The sequence below is a fragment of the Pongo abelii genome, chromosome 4 (genome assembly GCF_028885655.2).
Source record: "Pongo abelii isolate AG06213 chromosome 4, NHGRI_mPonAbe1-v2.0_pri, whole genome shotgun sequence".
Classification (NCBI taxonomy): Eukaryota; Metazoa; Chordata; class Mammalia; order Primates; family Hominidae; genus Pongo; species Pongo abelii.
Window position 1 is genome coordinate 110,337,920 of NC_071989.2, and position 25,454 is coordinate 110,363,373.

The 25,454-nt window shown below is 36.1% G+C and overlaps 1 protein-coding gene across 5 annotated transcripts in view; it reads right to left on the bottom strand.

Moving 5' to 3' along the window:
• Positions 1-25,454, bottom strand: part of SLCO6A1 (solute carrier organic anion transporter family member 6A1) — a 149,017-nt gene that overhangs the window by 91,622 nt on the left and 31,941 nt on the right. For 4 of the 5 annotated variants that reach the window (XR_008525406.2, XR_008525407.2, XM_009240933.3 and 1 more), the window contains exons 4-6: positions 25,052-25,148; positions 5,586-5,707; positions 4,311-4,420 (exon numbers count right to left, since the gene is read on the bottom strand). Coding sequence is in view for 3 of the 5 variants with exons in the window: in XM_009240933.3 (XP_009239208.1) it covers positions 4,311-4,420; positions 5,586-5,707; positions 25,052-25,148 (329 nt within the window). In the remaining 2 variants the exon portion in view is untranslated. The remainder of the gene's footprint in view (positions 1-4,310; positions 4,421-5,585; positions 5,708-25,051; positions 25,149-25,454) is intronic. The other variant, XM_054555760.2, reaches the window with a different exon arrangement.

The window sequence follows — 25,454 nt, forward strand, 5'->3', positions numbered from 1 at the left end:
TTTCCCCTAACAAGTATTGCTGCCTCTGGTAGCTACGATGCTGGCCTTTTCCAAAGATTGGCCACCAATATTGTAATTGCTGACTACAATGTCCCAGGACTTTTCCATGGAGCTCAAAACTAGATCAACCACCTCAAGTGGCAGGAAGACTGTTAGCCTTCACTGTTACCAAGACATGGAGGGTAGGGAGGAAAGAAAAGACAATGGATGCAGTCCCAAATTTAAATGCCACAGACCCTACTCTTCTAACCAATGTTCAATAACTCTTGAATAAATGCTTTCAATTTATTGTATGCCTTTGCTTAATTTCCAGAGTTTCAAAATAGTTGTTGACAATTCTGCCAGTTTTACCACCACATTTTGGAGGTCAGGATTTTCCACGTTTCTCACTCTGCAATTCTAAAAGTGCCACCTTCCGATAAACTTTAAAAAGAAATCAGATATTGTATAGTTATCTACTCAGTTAGACGTTAGTCAGAAGTCTGAGACTGTTACCAGGCATTATATTGTTTTACATCCTGTCTAACAATAATAATAAAATCCTCCATTTCCAAGTAAGAAGAATTGGAATTGGCTTGCTTTTTTTTTTTCTTTTCTGGTAGTAAACTTAAAACAAAATAAAAAACCTTAAAACACTCATGTTTAAATTTTTTGAAGTGTTTTTAATAATTGTGTCTTAATTTTTAACAATATGAAAGAGATTATAACTAATTGGCTTCTGTATTGTTAAAATATATGTACATGTAATATTTTGATAAAAATTAAAACTAAATACAAATCTGAATTAAATGTAACCAATTAGGAGGAATGGTTTATGATTTGATTAAAAGATAAACACAGAACAGAAACAAGTAAACATATATCTGATTTTATATAACATATACATTTGTTTTAGGATTAAACCAGTATAACAAAAGAATATATATATATATATATATATATATATATATAAAACATTATGTTATAACAAAGATCTATGAAAACATTAAGGAGGGAGAAACTCATTTTGCCTGGGAATATAAGGTGAGATTTGACAAAAAGTTTTTTTATAATAGAGAAGAGAGAGAATGACATTTTAAATAGATAGATTAGCACCTACCAAAATACAGGACTATAAAATTACCTAATGTGTCCAGGAAAGACCAAGTGGCTGGAATGTGGAGGAGAGAGGGATAAAATTCTAAGAAAATGGGATAGGAAAATTCAGTTGATGCTACAGTGAAAGATCTTCAAAGTTCTATTAAAGGGTATGAAATTCATCTATCAAATAATCTGAGAAATGGTGTGATACAATCTGTGTATGAGAAATACAATTTTGCAAACAACAGGAAGGATGAAGTTATGAATAGCAGAAGAGAAAACAAATGGAAAGTCAAATCATTATTTAAAAGTTGGTGTTTTTTAACTCCACAATGTCTACATTGTAGACCTTGTTTCACTTAGAAAAACAAAGATTTTCTTCATTTAATATTGAGATATTTTCCACAAAACATGATGTTTGTGGGACTATTTTTCAACTTCTAGAGTTCTCTTCTGAGTTATTTAAACATAATAAAAAAGATAATGTTGATACATGCATGTCATCCCATTAAATGCCTTATTTACTTCTGCAGAGAAAAAATTAACACAAAATAATATAAAACTAAAAGAAATAGAAGGAAAATACCTGGTGCCAATCTCTGACACTAGTCAAGTTATTGGCAAAGCCAGCCCTATTTTTTATTATCTGTAAAGTGAACAAGTTAGTTAAAAGACTTCAAAAGTCTTGATACAAAAATCCTCAATAAAATACTGGTAAACTGAATCCATTAGCACATCAAAAAGCTTATCCACCATGATCAAGTGGGCTTCATCCCTGGGATGCAAGGCTGGTTCAACATATGCAAATCAATAAACATAATCCAGTATATAAACAGAACAAACGACAAAAACCATATGATTATCTCAACATATGCAGAAAAGGCCTTTGACAAAATTCAACAACTCTTCATGCTAAAAACTTTCAATAAATTAGGTATTGATGGGATGTGCCTCAAAATAATAAGAGCTATCTATGACAAAACCACAGCCAATATCATATTGAATGGGCAAAAACTGGAAGCATTCCCTTTGAAAACTGGCACAAGACAGGGATGCCCTCTCTCACCACTCCTATTCAGCACAGTGTTGGAAGTTCTGGCCAGGGCAATCAGGCAGGAGAAGGAAATAAAGGGTATTCAATTAGGAAAAGAGGAAGTCAAATTGTCCCTGTTTGCAGATGACATGATTGTATATCTAGAAAACCCCATCGTCTCAGCCCAAAATCTCCTTAAGCTGATAAGCAACTTCAGCAAAGTCTCAGGATACAAAATCAATGTGCAAAAATCACAAGCATTCTTATACACCAGTAACAGACAAACAGCCAAATCATGAATGAACTCCCATTCACAATTGCTTCAAAGATAATAAAATATCTAGGAATACAACTTACAAGGGACGTGAAGAACCTCTTCAAGGAGAACTACAAACCACTGCTCAATGAAATAAAAGAGGATACAAACAAATGGAAGAACATTCCATGCTCATGGGTAGAAAGAATCAATATCGTGAAAATGACCATACTGCCCAAGGTAATCTATAGATTCAATGCCATCCCCATCAAGCTACCAATGACTTTCTTCACAGAATTGGAAAAAACTACTTTAAAGTTCATATGGAACCAAAAAAGAGCCCACATTGCCAAGTCAATCCTAAGCCAAAAGAACAAAGCTGGAGGCACCACGCTACCTGTCTTCAAAATATACTACAAGGCTACAGTACCAAAACAGCATGGTACTGGTACCAAAACAGAGATATAGACCAATGGAACAGACCAGAGCCCTCAGAAATAATGCCGCATATCTACAACCATCTGTTCTTTGACAAACCTGAGAAAAACAAACAACGGGGAAACGATTCCCTATTTAATAAACTGTGCTGGGAAAACTGGCTAGCCACGTGTAGAAAGCTGAAACTGGATCCCTTCCTTACACCTCATACCAAAATCAATTCAAGATGGATTAAAGACTTAAATGTTAGACCTGAAACCATAAAAACCCTATAAGAAAACCTAGGCAATACCATTCAGAACATAGGCATGGGCAAGGACTTCATGTCTAAAACACCAAAAGCAATGGCAACAAAAGCCAAAATTGACAAATGGGATCTAATGAAACTCAAGAGCTTCTGCACAGCAAAAGAAACTACGATTGGAGTGAACAGGCAACCTACAGAATGGGAGAAAATTTTTGCAATCTACTCATCTGACAAAGGGCTAATATCCAGAATCTACAAAGAACTCCAACAAATTACAGGAAAAAAACAAACAACCCCATCAAAAAGTGGGCAAAGGATATGAACAGACACTTCTCAAAAGAAAACATTTATGCAGCCAAAAGACACATGAAAAAATGCTCATCATCACTGGCCATCAGAGAAATGCAAACCAAAACCACAATGAGATACCATCTCACATCAGTTAGAATGGCAATCATTAAAAAGTCAGGAAACAACAGGTGCTGGAGAGGATGTGGAGAAATAGGAACACTTTTACACTGCTGGTGGGACTGTAAACTAGTTCAACCATTGTGGAAGTCAATGTGGCAATTCCTCAGAGATCTAGAACTAGAAATACCATTTGATCCAGCCATCCCATTACTGGGTATGTACCCAAAGGATTATAAATCATGCTGCTATAAAGACATATGCACATGTATGTTTACTGTGGCACTATTCACAATAGCAAAGACTTGGAACCAACCCAAATGTGCAACAATGATAGACTGGATTAAGAAAATGTGGCACATATACACCATGGAATACTATGCAGCCATAAAAAATGATGAGTTCATGTCCTTTGTAGGGACATGGATGAAGCTGGAAACCATCATTCTCAGCAAACTATTGCAAGAACGAAAAACCAAACACCGCATGTTCTCACTCATAGGTGGGAATTGAACAATGAGAACACATGGACACAGGAAGGGGAACATCACACACCGGGGCCTGTTGTGGGGTGGGTGGAGCGGAGAGGGATAGCATTTGGAGATATACCTAATGTTAAATAATGAGTTACTTGGTTCAGCACACCAACATGGCACATGTATACATATGTAACTAACCTGCACGTTGTGCACATGTACCCTAAAACTTTAAATATAATAATAAAAAAGAAAAAAAAAGTCTCACCCAGATTTAGGTTGAACCCTTTATGGGTATTTTCATAAGTTCACTATTAGAAAATTACACAGGTCAACTTAGTTGGCTTGTTCAAGTAAAATATTTTACTTTACCCAAAGAGCAGCACATAAATCCTTGATACTAGTTCCAAGTTCCAGATCTTTAAGTTTGCTGTCAAACAAATGAAGCTGTTTACGTTTCCCAGCTTTTATCCGTGTTGAACCTATATATAAACAAGTAAAAAAACTTATGATATATTCAAATAACTAAAACCCATACATAAAACATACATACACACCCTAATAAATTCAATTAATCCTGAAATGGCAAATGAGTTATTTTTGAACAAGCTAAAGTCAATCTCATTAATTAAAAGACACAATCTTCTAAAACAATGTTGTCCTGAAGAACATTCTGTGATAATGAAAACTTTCCATATCTGCCCAGTCCAATACTGTAGCCACTAGCTACACGTGGCCGTTAAATACTTGAAATGTAGCACCTATGACTGAGTAAATAAAATTTTAATTTATTTTAAAATTTAGCCACAGTTGATTTGCTCTAAAATATGAGGGAATAATCTTTGATATAACTAAAACTATTTTGTGCCCATGAAATGTACTATAATCAGGAGAGTTATTTGATTTCTTTGACTTTACATGCATTTTTCAGTGTTTCTAAGAAAATTTTAACAGTTATTATTTTATCTCACAACAATTCTAAGGTAGTCAATACATTAAATGCTAGGTAAGTAGATTTAAATATGCTTCAGTTTTCACGACACTGTATGAACTCTAGATATAAAGCATTTTTAAAAGGAAATAATGAGAAACAAAAATATGCACTAATTCTAATGAAATTCTGGTCCAGGTGTGGTGGCTTACACGTGTAATCTCAATGCGTTGTGAAGCTAAGGTGGAAGGATAGTTTGAGGCCAGGAGTTTAAGACTGGCCTGCACAACATAGCAAGACTCCATCTCTACAAAAAAAAGGAAAAATTTTAAAAACTTGCTGAACATGGTGGCATGCACCTGTAGTCCAATTCTACTCTGGAGGTGAGGCAGGAGGATGACTTGAGCCCAGAAGTTTGAGGCTGCAGTGATCTGTGATCATACCACTGCACTCAGCCTGAGTGACAGAGCAAGGCCCTGTCTCAAAACTAAATAAAAAGAAGAAATTCTGGTACATAAATCAATAATATTTGGCTGTAATGCTGCTTTATTTGCTTAAATAACACTAGCACTTGACACTGTATCTCTATGACAAACCACTACAGCGAGAGGCATACTAATTGTATAAATAATGTAATATAGTCATTCTATGAGAATAAGAACCATGGTGGAAGAAACTACTATCCTCTAATTTAATAAATTACATTTTATAGTCACCTGGCATATTGTTTGGAAAGCATGACAATGGTATTAATGTACACCATGCAATGACAGCGGCAAAAAGAAAATTAATCCACCAAGTCCATAGCCATTCTGGACTACCATTATTGTCTGTAGTGCTTTAATAGAGAAACATGAAAAAAAAAAAAGCAACTTTAGGTATTTGATTACAACAAAACCATAATCAAACAGAGTGGAGAAAGTGAGAGTGAGAGAGGGAGGGTTGGAGAGTGAGACAGAAATGGAACTTTTTTGTTAATTTGTCACTATTGTTTGTTTTGTTGAGTAGGAGTAATTGTGAGTCCCCAATTATGTGCTTGTTTTGTCTTACAGGATTCTAATATTTTCGCTTTTGCTTCTTTTTCTTGGCACCACTCAGGTAGCAAAAGGTACTTGTTTCTTCCTATTTAACTTTTTTTTCTCCACCAGAAGCTATGTATTTGGAACACTACCTTTTTAAATCTTACCTTTCCTTTAAAATCATTCTTAAAAATCAAGCACTGAGACCTTTATGACAAGTTTGGCCCTTTATGTTGCACAACTGAAGCTTTTTATGGCATTTAATCCTTTCAGTTACAAATATTTTGAAATCCCTTTCTTCTAGTCCCTTCTCTGAACTTTCAGATTTAGTGTGAATGTATCCTTCTAGTTATTATTCCAAATCACCCTTAGGACCCTTTGCTGTCTTCTGTCTTCTCTGCAATTTTTCTTCATCTCCCTTTGCTCACCATAAAGCCTTGCAGTGGGGAAGGTAATATGGGAAAGTCGAGGATTCTATGCTGGGATTTGTTATTATTCTCATTTTACTCATAATTATTTTGCAGTTTAAGCATACTTTGTCTTCAATTAATGCTGAAGCCAGGGATTTGTGGAGAATTTTCATAGTTGTGAAGCTATTCTGTCATTTAAGGAGGAGATTAGGGGGAGTTGATTAATACATAGACGCCACTGTCTCCTACTTCACACACATTTAAGACCCCCTCCAAACAATCGTTGTGGGAAAATGCTCACATCCACAGGAACCACAGTTTTAGAAGTGCTGGTTTTTCATGGGTGTTTCTATTGCCAACAAAGATCTGGTGAACAACTTCTTACGGACCTTGTCTTTCTACATTTCATAGGAATGTAGAGAATGTACACTGTCTTCTTCACTGATGGGACAGCTCTTTGTCCACTGCTAGCATTATTAAGGAATAGAAATTCCAATTTTCCTAGGGTTGCAGTCTTGATTGTCATTACCCACTTGTCATATATATATATATATATCTGCATATGCTACACTCAGGGAGTTTCAATTCCAGATTGTCACTAGGGCTGCATGTTTCCTCATTGATTATAATAGTCAGGAGTTTTTTTCACTTTTGAACCCAGCTATGTATTCTAACTATATACATTATATTACATGTGATTATTACATATGTGTATATAATTGTGTACCCGAAAGAGGTAGGGAAATCAACTAAAAAAACTATCAATTGGGAAAAACAATGTAATGGTTATATATAAAATATAGAGATTCCATTCACAATACTAACAAATGTATGAAATGCATAGGAATAGGCTTAATGGAATATGTTCAATAAAGGAAATTATAAATCTTTATTGAAGGGTATAAAAGAAAAACAGAGAAAATAGTGTAACATACCATACGTATGAAAAGATAACCGTCCTAATGTGGTCCATAAACTCAAGTAATTCAAATCAAAATGCTTTGATTAAAACCTGAGATTATAAAATTTAGATTTGAGAGTCATTTTGCAAACATAGCCCCAATGTTGGATGAAAAACAATAATAAATGGGTACTTCTCCTACTAAATAGCAAACTATACAATAAAGCTTTAGTAACTAAAATATTGTAATATTGGCATGGGAATAGAAACGTTTATCAGGGAATAGATTAAATGAGACAAGAAGGAAATCTATGGATACAGGTAACTTCAGTTTATGATGAAGACGGTATTTAATATCAATAAAAAACACATAATGATACATAAATGTCATCAGTGCAATTAGATATCCTGTTGAAGGAAAAAGAGAAGCTTGACCCATGCCTCTTATATGCAAAAATAAACTGAAATTGAATGTTAAATATAAACATATAAACACATTTACAAAAGTACTGGAGAAAATATAGTCAAATATTTTAACAAGTTTATAGAGCATAAGAACTTCTTGTCCTAGCCAGAGCAATTAAACAAGAGAAAGAAATAAAGGGCATCCAAATCAGTAAAGAGGAAGTCAAACTGTTACTGTTCACCAATGATATGATCATATACCTAGAAAACCATAAAGACCCATCCAAAAATCTCCAAGAACTGATGAATGAATTCAGTAAAGTTTCAGGATAATGTATCAATGTAAACAAATCAGTAGCACTGCTATTCACCAACAATGTCCAACCTGATAAACAAATCAAGAACTCAATCTCTTTTACAACAGCTGCAATAAAATAAAATAAAATAAAAATACTTAGGAACATACCTAACCAAGGAGGTGAAAGACCTCTACCAGGAAAACTACAAAGCACTGCTGAAAGAAATCATAGGTGACACAAATGAATGGAAGCATATTCCATGCTCATGGATGGGTAGAATCAATATTGTGAAAATGACCATACTGCCAAAAGCAATCTATTGATTCAATGCAATTTCCATCAAAGTACCAACATCATTCATTCTTCACAGAACTAGAAAAAACAATCCTAAAATTCACATGGAACCAAAAAAGAGCCTGCATAGCCAAAGCAAGGCTAAGTAAAAATAACAAATCTAGCGGCATCACACTACCTGACTTCAAAATATACTACAAGGCTATAGTCAGCAAAGCAGCATGCTACTGGTATAAAAATAGGCACATAGACCAATGGGACAGAATAGAGAACCCATAAATAAAGCCAAATACTTGCAACAAACTGACCTTTGACAAAGCAAACAAAAATTTTAATCGGGGAAAGGACATCCTATTCAACAAATGGTGCTTGGATAACTGGCAATCAACATGTAGAAGAATGAAACTGGATCCTCATTGTCCACATATACAAAAATCAACTCAAGTCTTACCTTATTGTCTTACCTTATACAAAAATCAACTCAAGATGGATCAAAGACTTAAATTTAAGACCTGACATCATAAAACTTCTAGAAAATAACATCATAGAAACTCTTCTAGATGTTGGCTTAGGCAAAGAGTTAATAAACAAGAATCCCAAAGCAAATCCCAAAAGCAAAAATAAAGATGAGACCTAATTAAACAGAAAAGCTTCTGCACAGCAAAAGAAATAATCAGCAGAGAAAACAGACAACCCACAGTGTGGGAGAAAATATTTGCAAACTATGCATACGACACAGGACTAATATCCAGAATCAACTAGGAATTCAAACAAATCAGTAAGAAAAAAACAATCCCAACAAAAAGTGGGCAAAGAACATCAATAGACAATTCTCAAAAGAAGATATACAAATGCCCAACAAACACATGAAAAAATGCTCAATATCACTAATTATCAAGGAAATGCAAGTTAAAACCACAATGAGATACTACCTTACTCCTGCAAGAATGGCCATAATTAAAAAATTAAAATTAGTAGATGTTGGTGTGGATGTGGTGAGAAGGGAATACTTTTATACTGCTGGTGGAAATGTAAACTAGTACGATCACTATGGAAAACGATATGGAGATTTCTTAAAGAACTAAAAGTAGAACTACCATTTGATCAAACAATCTCACTACTGGGTATCTACCCAGAACAAAATAAGTCATATGAAAAAGACACTTGCACATACATGTTTATAGCAGCACAACTTGCAATTGCAAAAATATGGAACCAGCCTAAATGCCCATCAACAAATGAGTGGATAAAGAAAATGTGGTATATATACACCATGGAATACTACTCTGCCATAAAAAGGAACAAAATAGGCCGGGCACGGTGGCTCATGCCTGTAATCCCAGCACTTTGGGAGGCGGGGGTATCACCTGAGCTCGGGAGTTCAAGACCAGCCTGACCAAGGTGGAGAAACCCCATCTCTACTAAAAATACAAAATTAGCCGGGCGTGATGGCACATGCCTGTAATCCCAGCTACTGGGGAGGCTGAGGCAGAAGAATTGCTTAAACCTGGGAGGCGGAGGTTGCAGTGAGTCGAGATCGCACCATTGCACTCCAGCCTGGGCGACCAAAGTGAAACTCCATCTCAAAAAAAAAAAAAACAAAAAAAACCAGGAACAAAATAATGGCATTTGCAGCAACCTGGATGGAATTGCACATGTTCTCACTTATTAGTGGGAGCTAAACTATGAGCATGTAAAGGCATAAGGAGAAATGTAATGGACTTTGGAGACTTGCAGGGAAGGGTAGGATGGGGGGTGAGGGATAAAAGACTACACATTGCGTACAGTGTACACTTCTCAGGTGGTGGGTGCACCAAAATCTCAGAAATAACCACTAAGGAACTTACTCAGGTAACAAAAAAAAACACCTGTTCCCCAAAAACTATCGAAATAAAAAAACAGAACTTCTTACGCAAGAAAGAACATTCAAAGTTTATAGAAAGAAAAATATTGACATATTTGATGATATAAAAACTTTTGAAGTTTGTATAATATACCATATACAAAGTTCAAGGACAGATTGGGAGAAATTATTTGTCATAGGTCTAGCACACAATTAATACTCATAATAAGTGAAGAATTTTTATAAATCTATAAGAAATAATGAACCAATATAAAAATAAGACAGGAAATAAGCAGCAAATTCAAAAAATACAGAAGGTTAATATACATACTGAGTCCTAATAATACATTCTCTTTGAGTAATTTAATAAAAGGGACTATTTAAGTGACATAAGGAAAGTTTAAAGAAATCCGTATGGGAAGAGATGGTATCCTGGGTCTTGCAACAGAAGAGAGCCATTACCACCTGAAAAGGTGCCTGAAGAGGCAAGAGGAGACAGAAGTTAAGTGAACTCTACAGGTGGTTGTATCAGAGAGTCGTAAGACAAATGTAGCCTTTATTAAAGAGACACCACCAAGTCATTGAGATTCATCAGGAAAGGAGAGGAAAGAATAAATATCCAGATTTAAGTTTCCTCATGCTCTCAGATCTCTTGCCAGTGCTCTTCACAAGCCAAGCCTAAAACTAAGCTAGATGGTAAAGGAGACCATTGATGTTGTCTATAATAGGTCAACCTCTTTAGGTACAGAGCAGAGTGGAGAAAAGTAGGGAGTGGAATTATAGCAGCAAACTGATGATATCCAACACAATCCATCACTTTTGTACCTCAGAATCTGTTAGTGCTCTTTGCTGGAAAAAAAAAAAAATCTTGGATGAGAAAATTCTTGAGATAACTACACCAAATCCTGTTAGCTATTATACAATTATTGGGTTATAACAATTCAAATATATTTGCAACTGAAAACTAAAACATTGTTGTAGAAGATGTTGTTAGTGTCCCATTTGTATTATGTCAGCTAGGCATTCATCACTCCCATATATAACAAATGATTAACTTTGAATAGCAGGAACTTTATGCTTGGCCCAGTTCTCAGAGAGCAGGTCAGAAATACCTAGGGTTTAATAATAACCCCAGGAGCATTGCTTGACCAACAATTTCCAGGAGTTAGTGGACATATATATATATATATATATATATATATATATATGGGATAACTCATATCTTACATTGTCTGCCAGAGTTCTCCACTGGGATTGAGTCCTAGTTGCCCCAAGCAGTAAACTGCTCAATATAATGAACACTTTATTGTCTTCTTTAACTTCCCATGCTTATTTCCCCACTACCCTATCATGCTTCCTAGTATCATTTCTCAGATTAATAGTGTGCATTCATGTATTTATCTCAAATTCTTTGTCTCAAGTACCTTGAGAGAAACGCATTATATCTAAAACAGTTACCATTACCAGGGCTTATCATACAACCTAGAAGAATAAAAATTAGAAGAAAATTAACACAAAACCTAGTTGCTACTGTCCCTGCATCATTAGTAGTGACAAGGTCTGAGTTTACCATCACATCTTCCTTCATTTACCATCTATCATTCGAATACCTTACCCTCAGTTAGCACCTTGGTTGGAAAGAATACTTCACCTGGTGAGGTGACCCAAACTATCATTCCTGTAAGATCTGAGCCTTAGTGGTATTTTCTTTAGTGAGTTGAGGCAGTTATTCATTAAAGAGAACTACTGAACAATGTGAATACTAAGAATCAAGTAAATCTCCTGGATTTCAAACAAAGTTGTGCCTGTCTCTGCTATATAGCAGAAACCCATTCCTCCCCCACCAGAAACTCAGAATATTCACATTAGTTAGTATTGTGATTCTCTTTTTCCTTTTTAACTTTTATTTTAAGTTCATGGGTACAAGTGCAGGATGTGGAGGTTTGTTAAATAAGTAAATGTGTGTCAGGGGTTTGTTTTACAGATTATTTCATCAACCAGGTATTAAGCCTAGTATTAATTAGATGCTTTTTCTGATCGTTTTCCTCCCCCCACCCTCTGCCCTCCAGTAGGCCCCAGCTATTTTTCCTTTCTGTGTATCTATGTGTTCTCATCATTTAGCTCCCACTTATAAGAGAAAATATACGGTATTTGGTTTTCTATTCCTGCGTTAGTTTACTAAGGATGATGGCCTCCGGCTCCATTCATATCCCTCCAAAGGACATGATCTCATTCCTTTTTATGGCTGCATAGTATTCCATGGTGTATATTTACCACATTTTCTTTGCCCAGTCTATCATAGATGGGCATTTAGATCAATTCCATGTCTTTGCTATTGTGAATAATGCTGCAATGATCATATGCATGCATGTGTCTTTATAATTGGATGATGTTTATCTTTGGGTATATACCCAGTAATAGGATTGCTAGGTTGAATGGTATTTCAGTCTCTAGGTCTTTGAGGAATTACTGCACTGTCTTCCACAATGGTTGAACTAATTTATACTCCCACCAAGAGTGTAAAAGAGTTCCTTTTTCTCCACAGCCTCACCAGCATCTGTAATGTTTTGACTTCTTAATAGCCATTGTGACTTATGTGAGATAATACCTCATTGCAGTTTTGATTTGCATTTCTCTAATGATTAGTGATGTTGAGACTTTTTTCATATGATTGTGGGCCACATGTATGTCTTCTTTTGAGAAGTGTCTGTTCATGTCCTTTGCCCACTTTTTAATGGAGTTGTTTGTTTTTATTCTTGTAAATTTATATTCCTTATAGATGCTGGATATTAGACCTTGGTCAGATGCATGTTTGTCAAAATTTTCTCCCATTCTGTAGGTTGTCTGTTTACTCTGTTGATAGTTTCTTTGGCTGTGCAGAAGCTCTTTAGTTTAATCAGATCTCAATCGTCAATTTTTGTTTTTGTTGCAATTGTTTTGGTGTCTTCATCATCTTTGCCCATGCCTATTCCTGAATGGTACAGCCTAGGTTTTCTTCTAGGATTTTTGTAGCTTTGGGTTTTACATTTAAGTCTTTAATCCATCTTGAGTTGATTTTTGTATATTGTGATTTTTGTATATGGTGTATATGAAGTTCTGATTTCTTTGTAAACCTCATCTTTACCAAAAATACAAAAACACTATCCTGGTATGAGGATGCATGCCTGTAGTCCTAGGTACTCCAGAGGTGGGAGGATCACCTGAGTCCAGGATTCGAGGCTTTAGTAAGCTGTGATTATACCACTGCACTCCAGCCTGGGTGACAGAGTGAGAATTTCTTTAAAAAAAAATATCAAAACTGGTGGCAGGCAAGAGATCTTGTGCAGGGGACCTCCCATTTATAAAACCATCAAATATCATGAGACTTATTCACTACATACGAGTACAGTATGAGGGAAACTTCCCCCATGATTCATTTGTTTCCACTTGGCCCTGCCCTTATCATGTGGGGGTTATTACAATTGAAGGTGAGATTTGGGTAGGGACACAGCCAAACCATATCAGTGGCCTTGAATGTTCTTTTGTATTTATGTGGTATCAGTTGTATATCTCCCATTTCATTTCTAATTGAGCTTATTTGAATCACCTTTCTTTCTTTCCTGGTTAATCTCACTAATGGTCTATATATTTTGTTTATCTTTTCAAAGAACCAGCTTTGTGTTTCATTTATCTTTTGTATTTTTGGTTTCAATTTCATTTAGTTCTGCTCTGATCTTTGTTATTTCTTTTCTTCTGCTGGTTTTGTGTTTGGTTCATTCTTGTTTCTCTAGTTCCTTGAGGTGTGACCTTAGATGGTCTAATCATGCTCTTTCAGACTTCTTGATGTAGGCATTTAATGCTATAAACTTTCCTTTTAGCATTGCTTTTGCTGTATCCTAGGGGTTTTGATAGGTTTGGGTCACTATTATCATTCAGTTCAAAGAAATGTTTAATTTCCATATTGATTTCATTATTGATCCATAATAATTCAGGAGCAGGTTGTTTAATTTCCATGTATTTGCATGGTTTTGAGGCTTCCTTTTGGAGTAGATTTCCAATTTTATTCCACTGTGGTCTGAGAGGATACTTGATATGCTTTCGATTGTCTTAAATTTATCGAGACATATTTTGTGGCCTATCATACAGTCTATCTTGGAGAATGTTCCATGTGCTGACGAAAAGAATATATCCTGCAGTTTTGGGGTAGAATGTTCTGTAAATATCTGTTAAGTCCATTTGTTCTAGGGTATATTTTAAGTCCATTGTTTCTTTGTTGACTTTTTGTCTTGATGACCTATCTAGTGCTGTCAGTGGAGTATTGAAGTCCCCACTATTATTCTGTTGTCATCTATCTCATTTCTTACATAGAGTAGTAATTATTTTAAAAATTTAGGAGCTCCAGCATTAAGTACATATATATTTAGGATTGTGACACTTTCCTGTTGAACTAGACTTTTTATCATTTTATAATATCCCTCTTTGTCTTTTTTAACTGTTGTTGCTTTAAAGTCTGTTTTGTCTGATATAAGAATAGCTACTCCTGCTCACTTTTAGTTACCATTTGCATGGAATATCTTCTTCTACCCTTTTACTTTAAGTTTATGTGAGTCCTTATGTATTACGTGAGTCTCTTGAAGACAGCAGATACTTCGCTTTCTTCTAGGGTTTTTATGGTTTTAGGTCTTACCTTTAAGTCTTTAATCCATCTTGAGTTAATTTTTGTATAAGGTGTAAGGAAAGGATCCAGTTTCAGCTTTCTACATATGGCTAATCAGTTTTCCCAGCACCATTTATTAAATAGGGAATCCTTTCCCCATTGCTTGTTTTTATCAGGTTTGTTAAAGATCAGATGATTGTAGATGTGTGGTGTTATTTCTGAGGCCTCTGTTCTGTTCCATTGGTCTATATGTCTGTTTTGGTACCAGTACCATGCTGTTTTTCTTACTGTAGCCTTGTAGTATAGTTTGAAGTCAGGCAGCGTGATGCCTCCAGCTTTGTTCTTTTTGCTTAGGATTGTCTTGGCTAAGCAGGCTTTTTTTTGGTTTCACATGAAGTTTAAAGTAGTTTTTTCCAATTGTGTGAAGCAAGTCATTGGCAGCTTGATGGGGATGGCACTGAAACTATAAATTACCTTGGGCAGTATGGCCATTTTCACAATATTGATTCTTCCTATCCATGAGCATGGAATATTCTTCCATTTGTTTGTGTTCTTTTTTATTTCGTTGAGCAGTGGTTTGCAGTTCTCCTTGAAGAGGTCCTTCACATCCCTTGTAAGTTGGATTCCTAGTTATTTTATTCTCTTTATAGTAATTGTCAATTGGAGTTCACTCATGATTTTGCTCTCTGTTTGTCTGTTCTTGGTGTACAGGAACGCTTTTGATTTTTGCACATTGATTTTGTATCCTGACTTTGCTGAAGTTGCTTATCAGCTTAAGGAGATTTTGGGCTGAGATGACGGGGTTTTCTGAACATAAAATCATGTCATCTGCAAACAGGGACAATTTGAATTCCTCTTTTTGTAATTAAATACCCTTTATTTCTTTCTCTTGCCTGATTGCCCTGGCCAGAACTTCCAATACTATGTTGAATAGGAGTGGTGAGAGAGGGCATCCTTGTCTTGTGCTGGTTTTCAAAGGGAATGCTTCCAGTTTTTGCCCATTCAGTATGATATTGGCTGTGGGTTTGTCATAAATAGTTATTATTTTGAGATACAGTCCATCAATACCTAGTTTATTGAGAGTTTTTAGCATGAAAGACTGTTGAATTTTGTCGAAGGCCTTTTCCACATCTACTGAGATAATCATGTGGCTTTTGTCATTGGTTCTGTTTATGTGAGGATTATGTTTATTGATTTGCGTATGTTGAACCAGCATTGCATCCCAGGGATGAAGCCCACTTGATCATGGTGGAACTTTTTGAGTGCTGCTGGATTCAGTTTGCCAGTATTTTATTGAGGATTTTCACATCGATGTTCATCAGGGATATTGGCCTAAAATTCTCTTTTGTGTGTGTGTCTCTGCCAGGTTTTGGTATCAGGATGATGCTGGCCTCATAAAATGAGTTAGAGTGGATTCCCTCTTTTTGTAGTGATTGGAATAGTTTCAGAAGGAATGGTACCAGCTCTTCTTTGTACCTCTGGTAGAATTCAATTGTGAATCTATCTGGTCCTGGACTTTTTTTGGTTGGTAGGCTATTAATTATTGCCTCAATTTCAGAGCCTGTTATTGGTCTATTCAGAGATTCAACTTCTTCCTGGTTTAGTCTTGGGAGGGTGTATGTGTCCAGGAATTTGTCCATTTCTTCTAGATTTTCTAGTTTATTTGCATAGAGGTGTTTATAGTATTCTCTGATGGTAGTTTGTATTTCTGTGGGATCAGTGGTGATATCCCCTTTATCATTTTTTATTGTGTCTATTTGGTTCTTCTCTCTTTTCTTCTTTATTAGTCTTGCTAGTGGTCTATTTTGTTGATCTTTTCAAAAAACCAGCTCCTGGATTCATTGATTTTTTGCAGGGTTTTTTGTCTCATGGGGTGTTCCCTTGATGTGGTGCTCTCCTGCTTCCCCTAGGGATGGGGCTTCCTGAAAGCTGGATTGTAGAGATTATTATATCTCTTCATGGCCTAGCTACCCAGTGGAACTACCAGGCTTCAGGCTGGTACTGGGGAGCATCTCTAAAGAGTCCTATAATATGACTTGTCTTAAGGCTTCTCAGCCATGGAATCCAACACCTGTTCTGGTGGAGGTAGCAGGGGAATGCAGTGGATTCTGTGAAGGTCCTTGGTTGTAGTTTTGTTTAGTGCACTGGTTTTCTCGATTGTTGTTTGTGCTTGCAATAAAGGTGTCATGTGGACAGACTCAGGACCTCTGATTAGCCAAGATGTTATAGGCGGTGGAGCTAGCTTTGTTTTCTCCTTTCTTGGGGCATGGTTTTTCTTTCATGAGTTGTTGTAATGATTTCTCCATGGTCATTTTTCACATGGGCCCATTAATGAAGACCTAGGTTGGTTTTTAAAAAAAGAGACAGAGGCTCACTGACATTAACAGGATTGGTCATACTGTTCAACTGACTTGAGAACCTTCCAAAGTAAATACCTTCTTCATGCACCCCTTCAGAGAGGTTCAATCACATGTCCTCCTTACTACCTGTTTTCCAGTCTTGCTCTAAGTCTGTAACTACCCAAAAAAGCTGAACATAAATCATTAGAGATTTATACCTCAGGCCATCTCTCCTATATTAAGTGAACAACCTTAATACAGGACAGCCTGAAATTCTAACTGCTAGACGGGTTTCCTGTATCTTAGGGCCACTGTTTAGTGAAGCCATAATGTAGTGACCATTCCTTTCTGAACATTCACACCCTTAAATGTTTCCTTTTCTCTGGAAATATTCTCTAGCATTGTTAAAAGAACCCACACAACCCAGAATTCTTTAAAATTACTTTTGTCATTTGAATTGAATGCTACACCCACTTAATTTCCTAAAGCATTAATCCCAATCCACAACCTGTGATAATTTTAATAACTATGTCCAATTTATCCCTAGCAAGAATATCTGTGTACACCAACATTCAACATAGTTCTGAAACCCTATTGCTACTTCTGATACTACTTCTAATATCACTCAGAATCCTGGTAGAAAATGTATAGTTAACTCACACTAGATCATTTGAACAGTGCTAAGGAAACTATTTTTATTAATGTGGGCAGACTTCAGGGAAAATAACAAGGCACAGTATAACATTCTGGGGCTAGCTATAGTAGCAAGCTCTTATCACAGCCCTGAATGTCATTGGAATAGTGCTTAATAAATGTTGAGGGTATCCTGCTGACAGCCATGGCCTTCAGAAAAGAAATACGACCAATCTGGGTACAAGCCTTCAGGAAGAACTGAAAGAATAAATGCCGTAATCTTAAGCTTCCCCTGCCTTCTCATCTGCCAATGACTCTCAGTGGCAAAACCCAAGTGAAATCTAAAATACAGGGGAATACATTGAGGCTGTCAATACAGGTCAGCCTCCCTGAGCAGAGGAGGGTGGAGAAGATGTTAGAAAGATGAAGAGTAAATTTAGAGAGGCATTTCTTGCCTTCTGCTAGCTTTTGAATGTGTTTGCTCTTGCTTTTCTAGTTCTTTTAATTGTGATGTTAGGGTGTCAATTTTGGATCTTTCCTGCTTTCTCTTGTGGGCATTTAGTGCTATAAATTTCCCTCTACACACTGCTTTGAATGCATCCCAGAGATTCTGGTATGTTGTGTCTTGGTTCTCATTGGTTTCAAAGAACATCTTTATTTCTGCCTTCATTTCGTTATGTACCCAGTAATCATTCAGGAGCAGGTTGTTCAGTTTCCACGTAGTTGAGCGGTTTTGAGTGAGATTCTTAATCCTGAGTTCTAGCTTGATTGCACTGTGATCTGAGAGACAGTTTGTTACAATTTCTGTTCTTTTACATTTATTGAGGAGAGCTTTACTTCCAAGTATATGGTCAATTTTGGAATAGGTGTGGTGTGGTGCTGAAAAAAGTGTATATTCTGTTGATTTGGGGTGGAGAGTTCTGTAGATGTCTATTAGGTCCGCTTGGTGCAGAGCTGAGTTCAATTCCTGGGTATCCTTGTTGACTTTCTGTCTCGTTGATCTGTCTAATGTTGATAGTGGGGTGTTAAAGTCTCCCATTATTAATGTGTGGGAGTCTAAGTCTCTTTGTAGGTCACTCAGGACTTGCTTTATGAATCTGGGTGCTCCTGTATTGGGTGCATATATATTTAGGATAGTTAGCTCTTCTTGTTGAATTAATCCCTTTACCATTATGTAATGGCCTTCTTTGTCTCTTTTGATCTTTGTTGGTTTAAAGTCTGTTTTATCAGAGACTAGGATTGCAACCCCTGCCTTTTTTTGTTTTCCGTTTGCTTGGTAGATCTTCCTCCATCCTTTTATTTTGAGCCTATGTGTGTCTCTGCACGTGAGATGGGTTTCCTGAATACAGCACACTGATGGGTCTTGAGTCTTTATCCAGTTTGCCAGTCTGTGTCTTTTAATTGGAGCATTTAGTCCATTTACATTTAAAGTTAATATTGTTATGTGTGAATTTGATCCTGTCATTATGATGTTAGCTGGATATTTTGCTCGTTAGTTGATGCAGTATCTTCCTAGTCTCGATGGTCTTTACATTTCGGTATGATTTTGCAGTGGCTGGTACCGGTTGTGCCTTTCCATGTTTAGCGCTTCCTTCAGGAGCTCTTTTAGGGCAGGCCTGGTGGTGACAAAATCTCTCAGCATTTGCTTGTCTGTAAAGTATTTTATTTCTCCTTCACTTATGAAGCTTAGTTTGGCAGGATATGAAATTCTGGGTTGAAAATTCTTTTCTTTAAGAATGTTGAATATTGGCCCCCACTCTCTTCTGGCTTGTAGGGTTTCTGCCGAGAGATCCGCTGTTAGTCTGATGGGCTTCCCTTTGATGGTAACCCGACCTTTCTCTCTGGCTGCCCTTAACATTTTTTCCTTCATTTCAACTTTGGTGAATCTGACAATTATGTGTCTTGGAGTTGCTCTTCTCGAGGAGTATCTTTGTGGCGTTCTCTGTATTTCCTGAATCTGAATGTTGGCCTGCCTTGCTAGATTGGGGAAGTTCTCCTGGATAATATCCTGCAGAGTGTTTTCCAACTTGTTTCCATTCTCCCCGTCACTTTCAGGTACACCAATCAGACGTAGATTTGGTCTTTTCACATAGTCCCACATTTCTTGGAGGCTTTGCTCGTTTCTTTTTATTCTTTTTTCTCTAAACTTCCCTTCTCGCTTCATTTCATTCATTTCATCTTCCAGGGCTGATACCCTTTCTTCCATTTGATCGCATCGGCTCCTGAGGCTTCTGCATTCTTCACGTAGTTCTCGAGCCTTGGTTTTCAGCTCCATCAGCTCCTTTAAGCACTTCTCTGTATTGGTTATTCTAGTTATACATTCTTCTAAATTTTTTTCAAAGTTTTCAACTTCTTTGCCTTTGGTTTGAATATCCTCCCGTAGCTCGGAGTAATTTGATCGTCTGAAGCCTTCTTCTCTCAGCTCGTCAAAGTCATTCTCCGTCCAGCTTTGTTCTGTTGCTGGTGAGGAACTGCGTTCCTTTGGAGGAGGAGAGGTACTCTGGTTTTTAGAGTTTCCAGTTTTTCTGCTCTGTTTTTTCCCCATCTTTGTGGTTTTATCTACTTTTGGTCTTTGATGATGGTGATGTACAGATGGGTTTTTGGTGTGGATGTCCTTTCTGTTAGTTTTCCTTCAATAAATGGTGCTGGGAAAACTGGCTAGCCATATGTAGAAAGCTGAAACTGGATCCCTTCCTTACACCTTATACAAAAATCAATTCAAGATGGATTAAAGACTTAAATGTTAGACCTAAAACCATAAAAACCCTAGAAGAAAACCTAGGCATTACCATTCAGGACATAGGCATGGGCAAGGACTTCATGTCTAAAACACCAAAAGCAATGGCAACAAAAGCCAAAATTGACAAATGGGATCTAATTAAACTCAAGAGCTTCTGCACAGCAAAAGAAACTACCATCAGAGTGAACAGGCAACCTACAAAATGGGAGAAAATTTTCGCAACCTACTCATCTGACAAAGGGCTAATATCCAGAATCTACAATGAACTCCAACAAATTTACAAGAACAAAACAAACAACCCCATCAAAAAGTGGGCGAAGGACATGAACAGACACTTCTCAAAAGAAGACATTTATGCAGCCAAAAAACACATGAAAAAATGCTCACCATCACTGGCCATCAGAGAAATGCAAATCAAAACCACAATGAGATACCATCTCACACCAGTTAGAATGGCAATCATTAAAAAGTCAGGAAACAACAGGTGCTGGAGAGGATGTGGAGAAATAGGAACACTTTTACACTGTTGGTGGGACTGTAAACTTGTTCAACCCTTGTGGAAGTCAGTGTGGCGATTCCTCAGGGATCTAGAACTAGAAATTCCATTCGACCCAGCCATCCCATTACTGGGTATATACCCAAAGGACTATAAATCATGCTGCTATAAAGACACATGCACACGTATGTTTATTGCGGCATTATTCACAATAGCAAAGACTTGGAACCAACCCAAATGTCCAACAATGATAGACTGGATTAAGAAAATGTGGCACATATACACCATGGAATACTATGCAGCCATAAAAAATGATGAGTTCACGTCCTTTATAGGGACATGGATGAAATTGGAAATCATCATTCTCAGTAAACTATCGCAAGAACAAAAAACCAAACACCGCATATTCTCACTCATAGGTGGGAATTGAACAATGAGAACACATGGACACGGGAAGGGGAACATCACACTCTGGGGACTGTTGTGGGGTGGGGGGAGGGGGGAGGGATAGCATTGGGAGATATACCTAATGCTAGATGACGAGTTGGTGGGTGCAGCACACCAGCATGGCACATGTATACATATGTAACTTACCTGCACATTGCGCACATGTACCATAAAACCTAAAGTATAATAATAATAATAATAATAATAATAAAAGAAAAAAAAAATTTAGAGAGGCAAACAAAATATATTCAGCACACAGCTTATTCCCTGAAAACTTACCTGTTCCCTTTTATGATATTTGTCTGGTAGTTACCAAAACGTTATACTAGCTGGGTAAGAACCCAAGTGAGTTGCCAGGGGAACTAGCAGGATAGTTTCCAGGTAGTACCTGTAGCAATAAACAACCATGGAACTATTCTTCGTTATCTCAGTTTCTACTAGTTCTTCCTTCATATGAACTCAGAATTTCAGAAATGGAAGGTACAGTTCTCTATTTTCTTAAAGTGGTAGGTATAGCTCCTTAATTAACTCCATCATCTCAACAAGAGAACAAGAAAAGTTGAGGAGGAGGTAATTGATGGTACTAGTTCCCAATAGATAATTAAAATGCAGCTTTAAAATATATATTTATGTAACTGTAGAAAGGAAATAATAGAGATTACAGCAGAAATACTGTAAATGAAATGGAGCCTGGAAAAACCATAGAGAAAATAAACAAAACAAAGAGATGTTTTTTTAAAAGAGATTAACAAAATCGACAAACCTTGGCCAGAGAAATTAAGAAAAAAGAGATAAGACTCAAATAACAAAAATCAGAAATGAGCGGAAGACTTTACAACTAAATGCCACAGAAATAAGAAGAATCACAAGAAACTACTACGAATAATTATATCCCAACAAATTAGATAACTTAGAAGACATGGATACATTTCTAGAAACATTCAACCTACCAACACTAAATGATGAAGAAACAAAATATCTGAACAGACCTGTAACTAGTAAGGTGATTGAATCAGTCATCAAAAACCTCCCAACAGAGGAAAGCCTAGGGCCAGATAGCTTCACTGGAGAACTGTACCAAATATTTCAATAAGAATTAACAATAATCCTCCTCAAAATCCTCCAAGTAATTGAAGAGGAGGGAATACTTCAAATTTTTTCTATGTGGCCAACATACTCTAATACTAAACCTAGACAAAGATACTACAAGAAAACTACAGACTAATATCTCTGATGAATCCTGATGAAAAAAATCCTAATCAAAACACAAGCAAATTGAATGTAACAACATATTAAAGGGAATATACATCATAATCAAGTGGGATTTGTTCCTGGAATATAAAGATGGTTCAGCATATGAAAATAAATCAGTGTAATACACCACATTAACATAATAGAGAAAAACCACATGATCATGTCGATTGATTCAGAAAAAGCATTTGACAAAATTCAATGCCCTTTTAGGACAAAAACACTGAGAAAACTAGGAATACAAGGAAATTACACCTCACAATAGTAAAGGCCTTGTATTAAAAGCCTACAGTTAACATCATACTCAATGGTGAAAACCAGCAAGTTTTCTAAGATCAGAAACAAGTCCATAGTTTGTTCTCACCATGTTCGACATAGTACTGGAAGGTCCTAGCCAGAAAAATTGGGGAAGAAAAAGAAATAAAAGGCATTCAAATATGAGAGGAAGAAGTAAAATCATCTCTGTTCTCAGATGACATGATCTTATATATAGAAAACCCTAAGGATCATACATACTTGCATACACATAACATATGCATAACTATTAGAACTACTAAATGAATTTAGTAAAGTTGCAGTATGCAATATCAACACACAAAGATCAGTTGTGTTTCCATACACTAACAATGAACAGTGTACAAGGAGGAGAAAGACTTGCACATTGCAAACTATAAAACATTGTTGAAAAAAATTAAAGACACAAATAGATGTAAAGCGATCCCATGTTTATGGATTGAATATGACAATTAATTTTAATATTCTTAGAATTAGAATATCGTTAAAATGTTTATACAACCCAAAGTGAAATACAGATTTAATGCAATTCCTATCAAAATTCCAATGGTGTTTTTTACAAAAATAGAAAAAAAATCATGTGGAATCAGAAAAGACCCTGAACAGCCAAATCAATCTGCAAAAAGAAAAACAAAGTTGGAGGCATAACACTTCCTGGTTTCAAATATATTGCAAAGCTACAGTCCTCAAAACAGTATGGTACTGGTATAAAGACTGACACATAAACCAATGAAATAGAATAGAGAACCTAGAAATAAACCCTCATATATATGGTCAAATGATCTTTGACAAGGGTGCCAAAGCTACACAACGTGCAAAGAATTGTCTTCAAAAAACAGTGTTGGGAAAACTGGATATCCACATGCAAAAGAATGAAGTTGGACCCTTACCTTACACCATATACAAAAATTAACTCAAAATGGATTAGACATCTAAACACAAGGCTTGAAACCATAAAGTTCCTAGAGGAAAGCATAGGGAGAATGCTTCATGCCATTGGATTTGACAATTATTTTTTGGATATTACACCAAAAGCCCAGGCAGCAAACCAAAAACAGGCAAATGCACTACATAGAACTTAAAAACTTTTTTGCAGTAAAGGAAACAATTGGCGAAGTGAAAAGGCAACCTGCAGAATGGGAGAAAACATTTGCAAACCATGTATTGAAAAGAGGCTAATACACAGAATATATAAAGAACTTCAACCCAATAGCAACAAAAAAATCTGATTTAAAAATGGCCAAATGACTTGGATTAATAAAAGAAGGTATACAAATGGTCAAGAAGCATGGAAAAGATACTGAACACCACTAATAGTCAGGGAAATGCAAATCAAAACCACAATAAGGTATCACCTTGGATCCATTAGGATGGTCACTATCAGAAAAACAAACAAACAGAAAAAACAAACAAAACAGTATTGGTGAGGATGTGGAGAAATTGGAACCCTGTGCACCGCAGGAATGTAAAATGGTGTGGTCATTATAAAAAACAGTATAAAAGTTTTTCAAAAAAAAAAAAACTGGAAAAATAGACTTACCATATGATCTAGCAATCCAATTTCTGAGTATATATACAAAAGCATTGACAACAGGATCTCTGTGGGATATTTGTACACCTGTATTAATTGCAGCATTATTCACAATAGTAAAGAGCTGGAAGCAACTTAAATGTCCATTGAAAAATGAATGAATAAAGCCAATGTGGTATGTACAATAATACAGTGGCGTATTATTCAGCCTTAAATGAAGAAGGATATCCTGTTATATTCTATAACATGCATGAAACTTCAAAATATTAAAGTGAAATAAGCCAATCACAAAAAGAAAAATACTGCATGATTCCAGTTTTATAAGGTGTCTAAAATAGTCAGACTCTCAGAAAACGAAAGTAGAACAATGATTGCATTTTCACAAGATGCAAAAATTCTAGATATATATTGAAAAACAATGTACACGTAGTTACCAGTGCTGTACTATGCACTTAAAAATGTTTAAGATGTATACTTCAGATGTATTTATATGTACAAATATTTGCATATGTCACATTTGCATATATTTTTTCTAAAACGATGGTTATTACAAATTAAATATATATATTTACCTGTAAGCTATGGTAGCTATTTAGTAAATATTTTATACAATGTAAACAAAAAAAGAAAAAATAATGCCTTACTTTGTTGCAGAAGTACTATTCTCAGGGACTTTAACTAGTGGTGCTCCTAGCACATAACCCATAGCATATCCAATCATTGATGTACATTCTGCAATACCTGTAAAATAAGCACTGAAACTGAACATCAAACAATTTCATAAGCCAGCTTTATTATGATAAAAATTGACTGAAATTGATTACTTCTGAAAGCTTTTCATAGCATTCTGTATTAGTCAGAGTTCTCCAGAGAAACAAAGCCAATAAAAGACAGAGAAAAACAGTAATGGAAAACCAAATATCATTATGTTCTCACAAGTGGGAACCAAGCTATGAGGACGCAAAAGCATAAGAATGATATAATGGACTTTGGGGACCCGGGGGTAATGGTGAAAGGTGGGTGAGGGATAAAAGACTGCACGTTGGG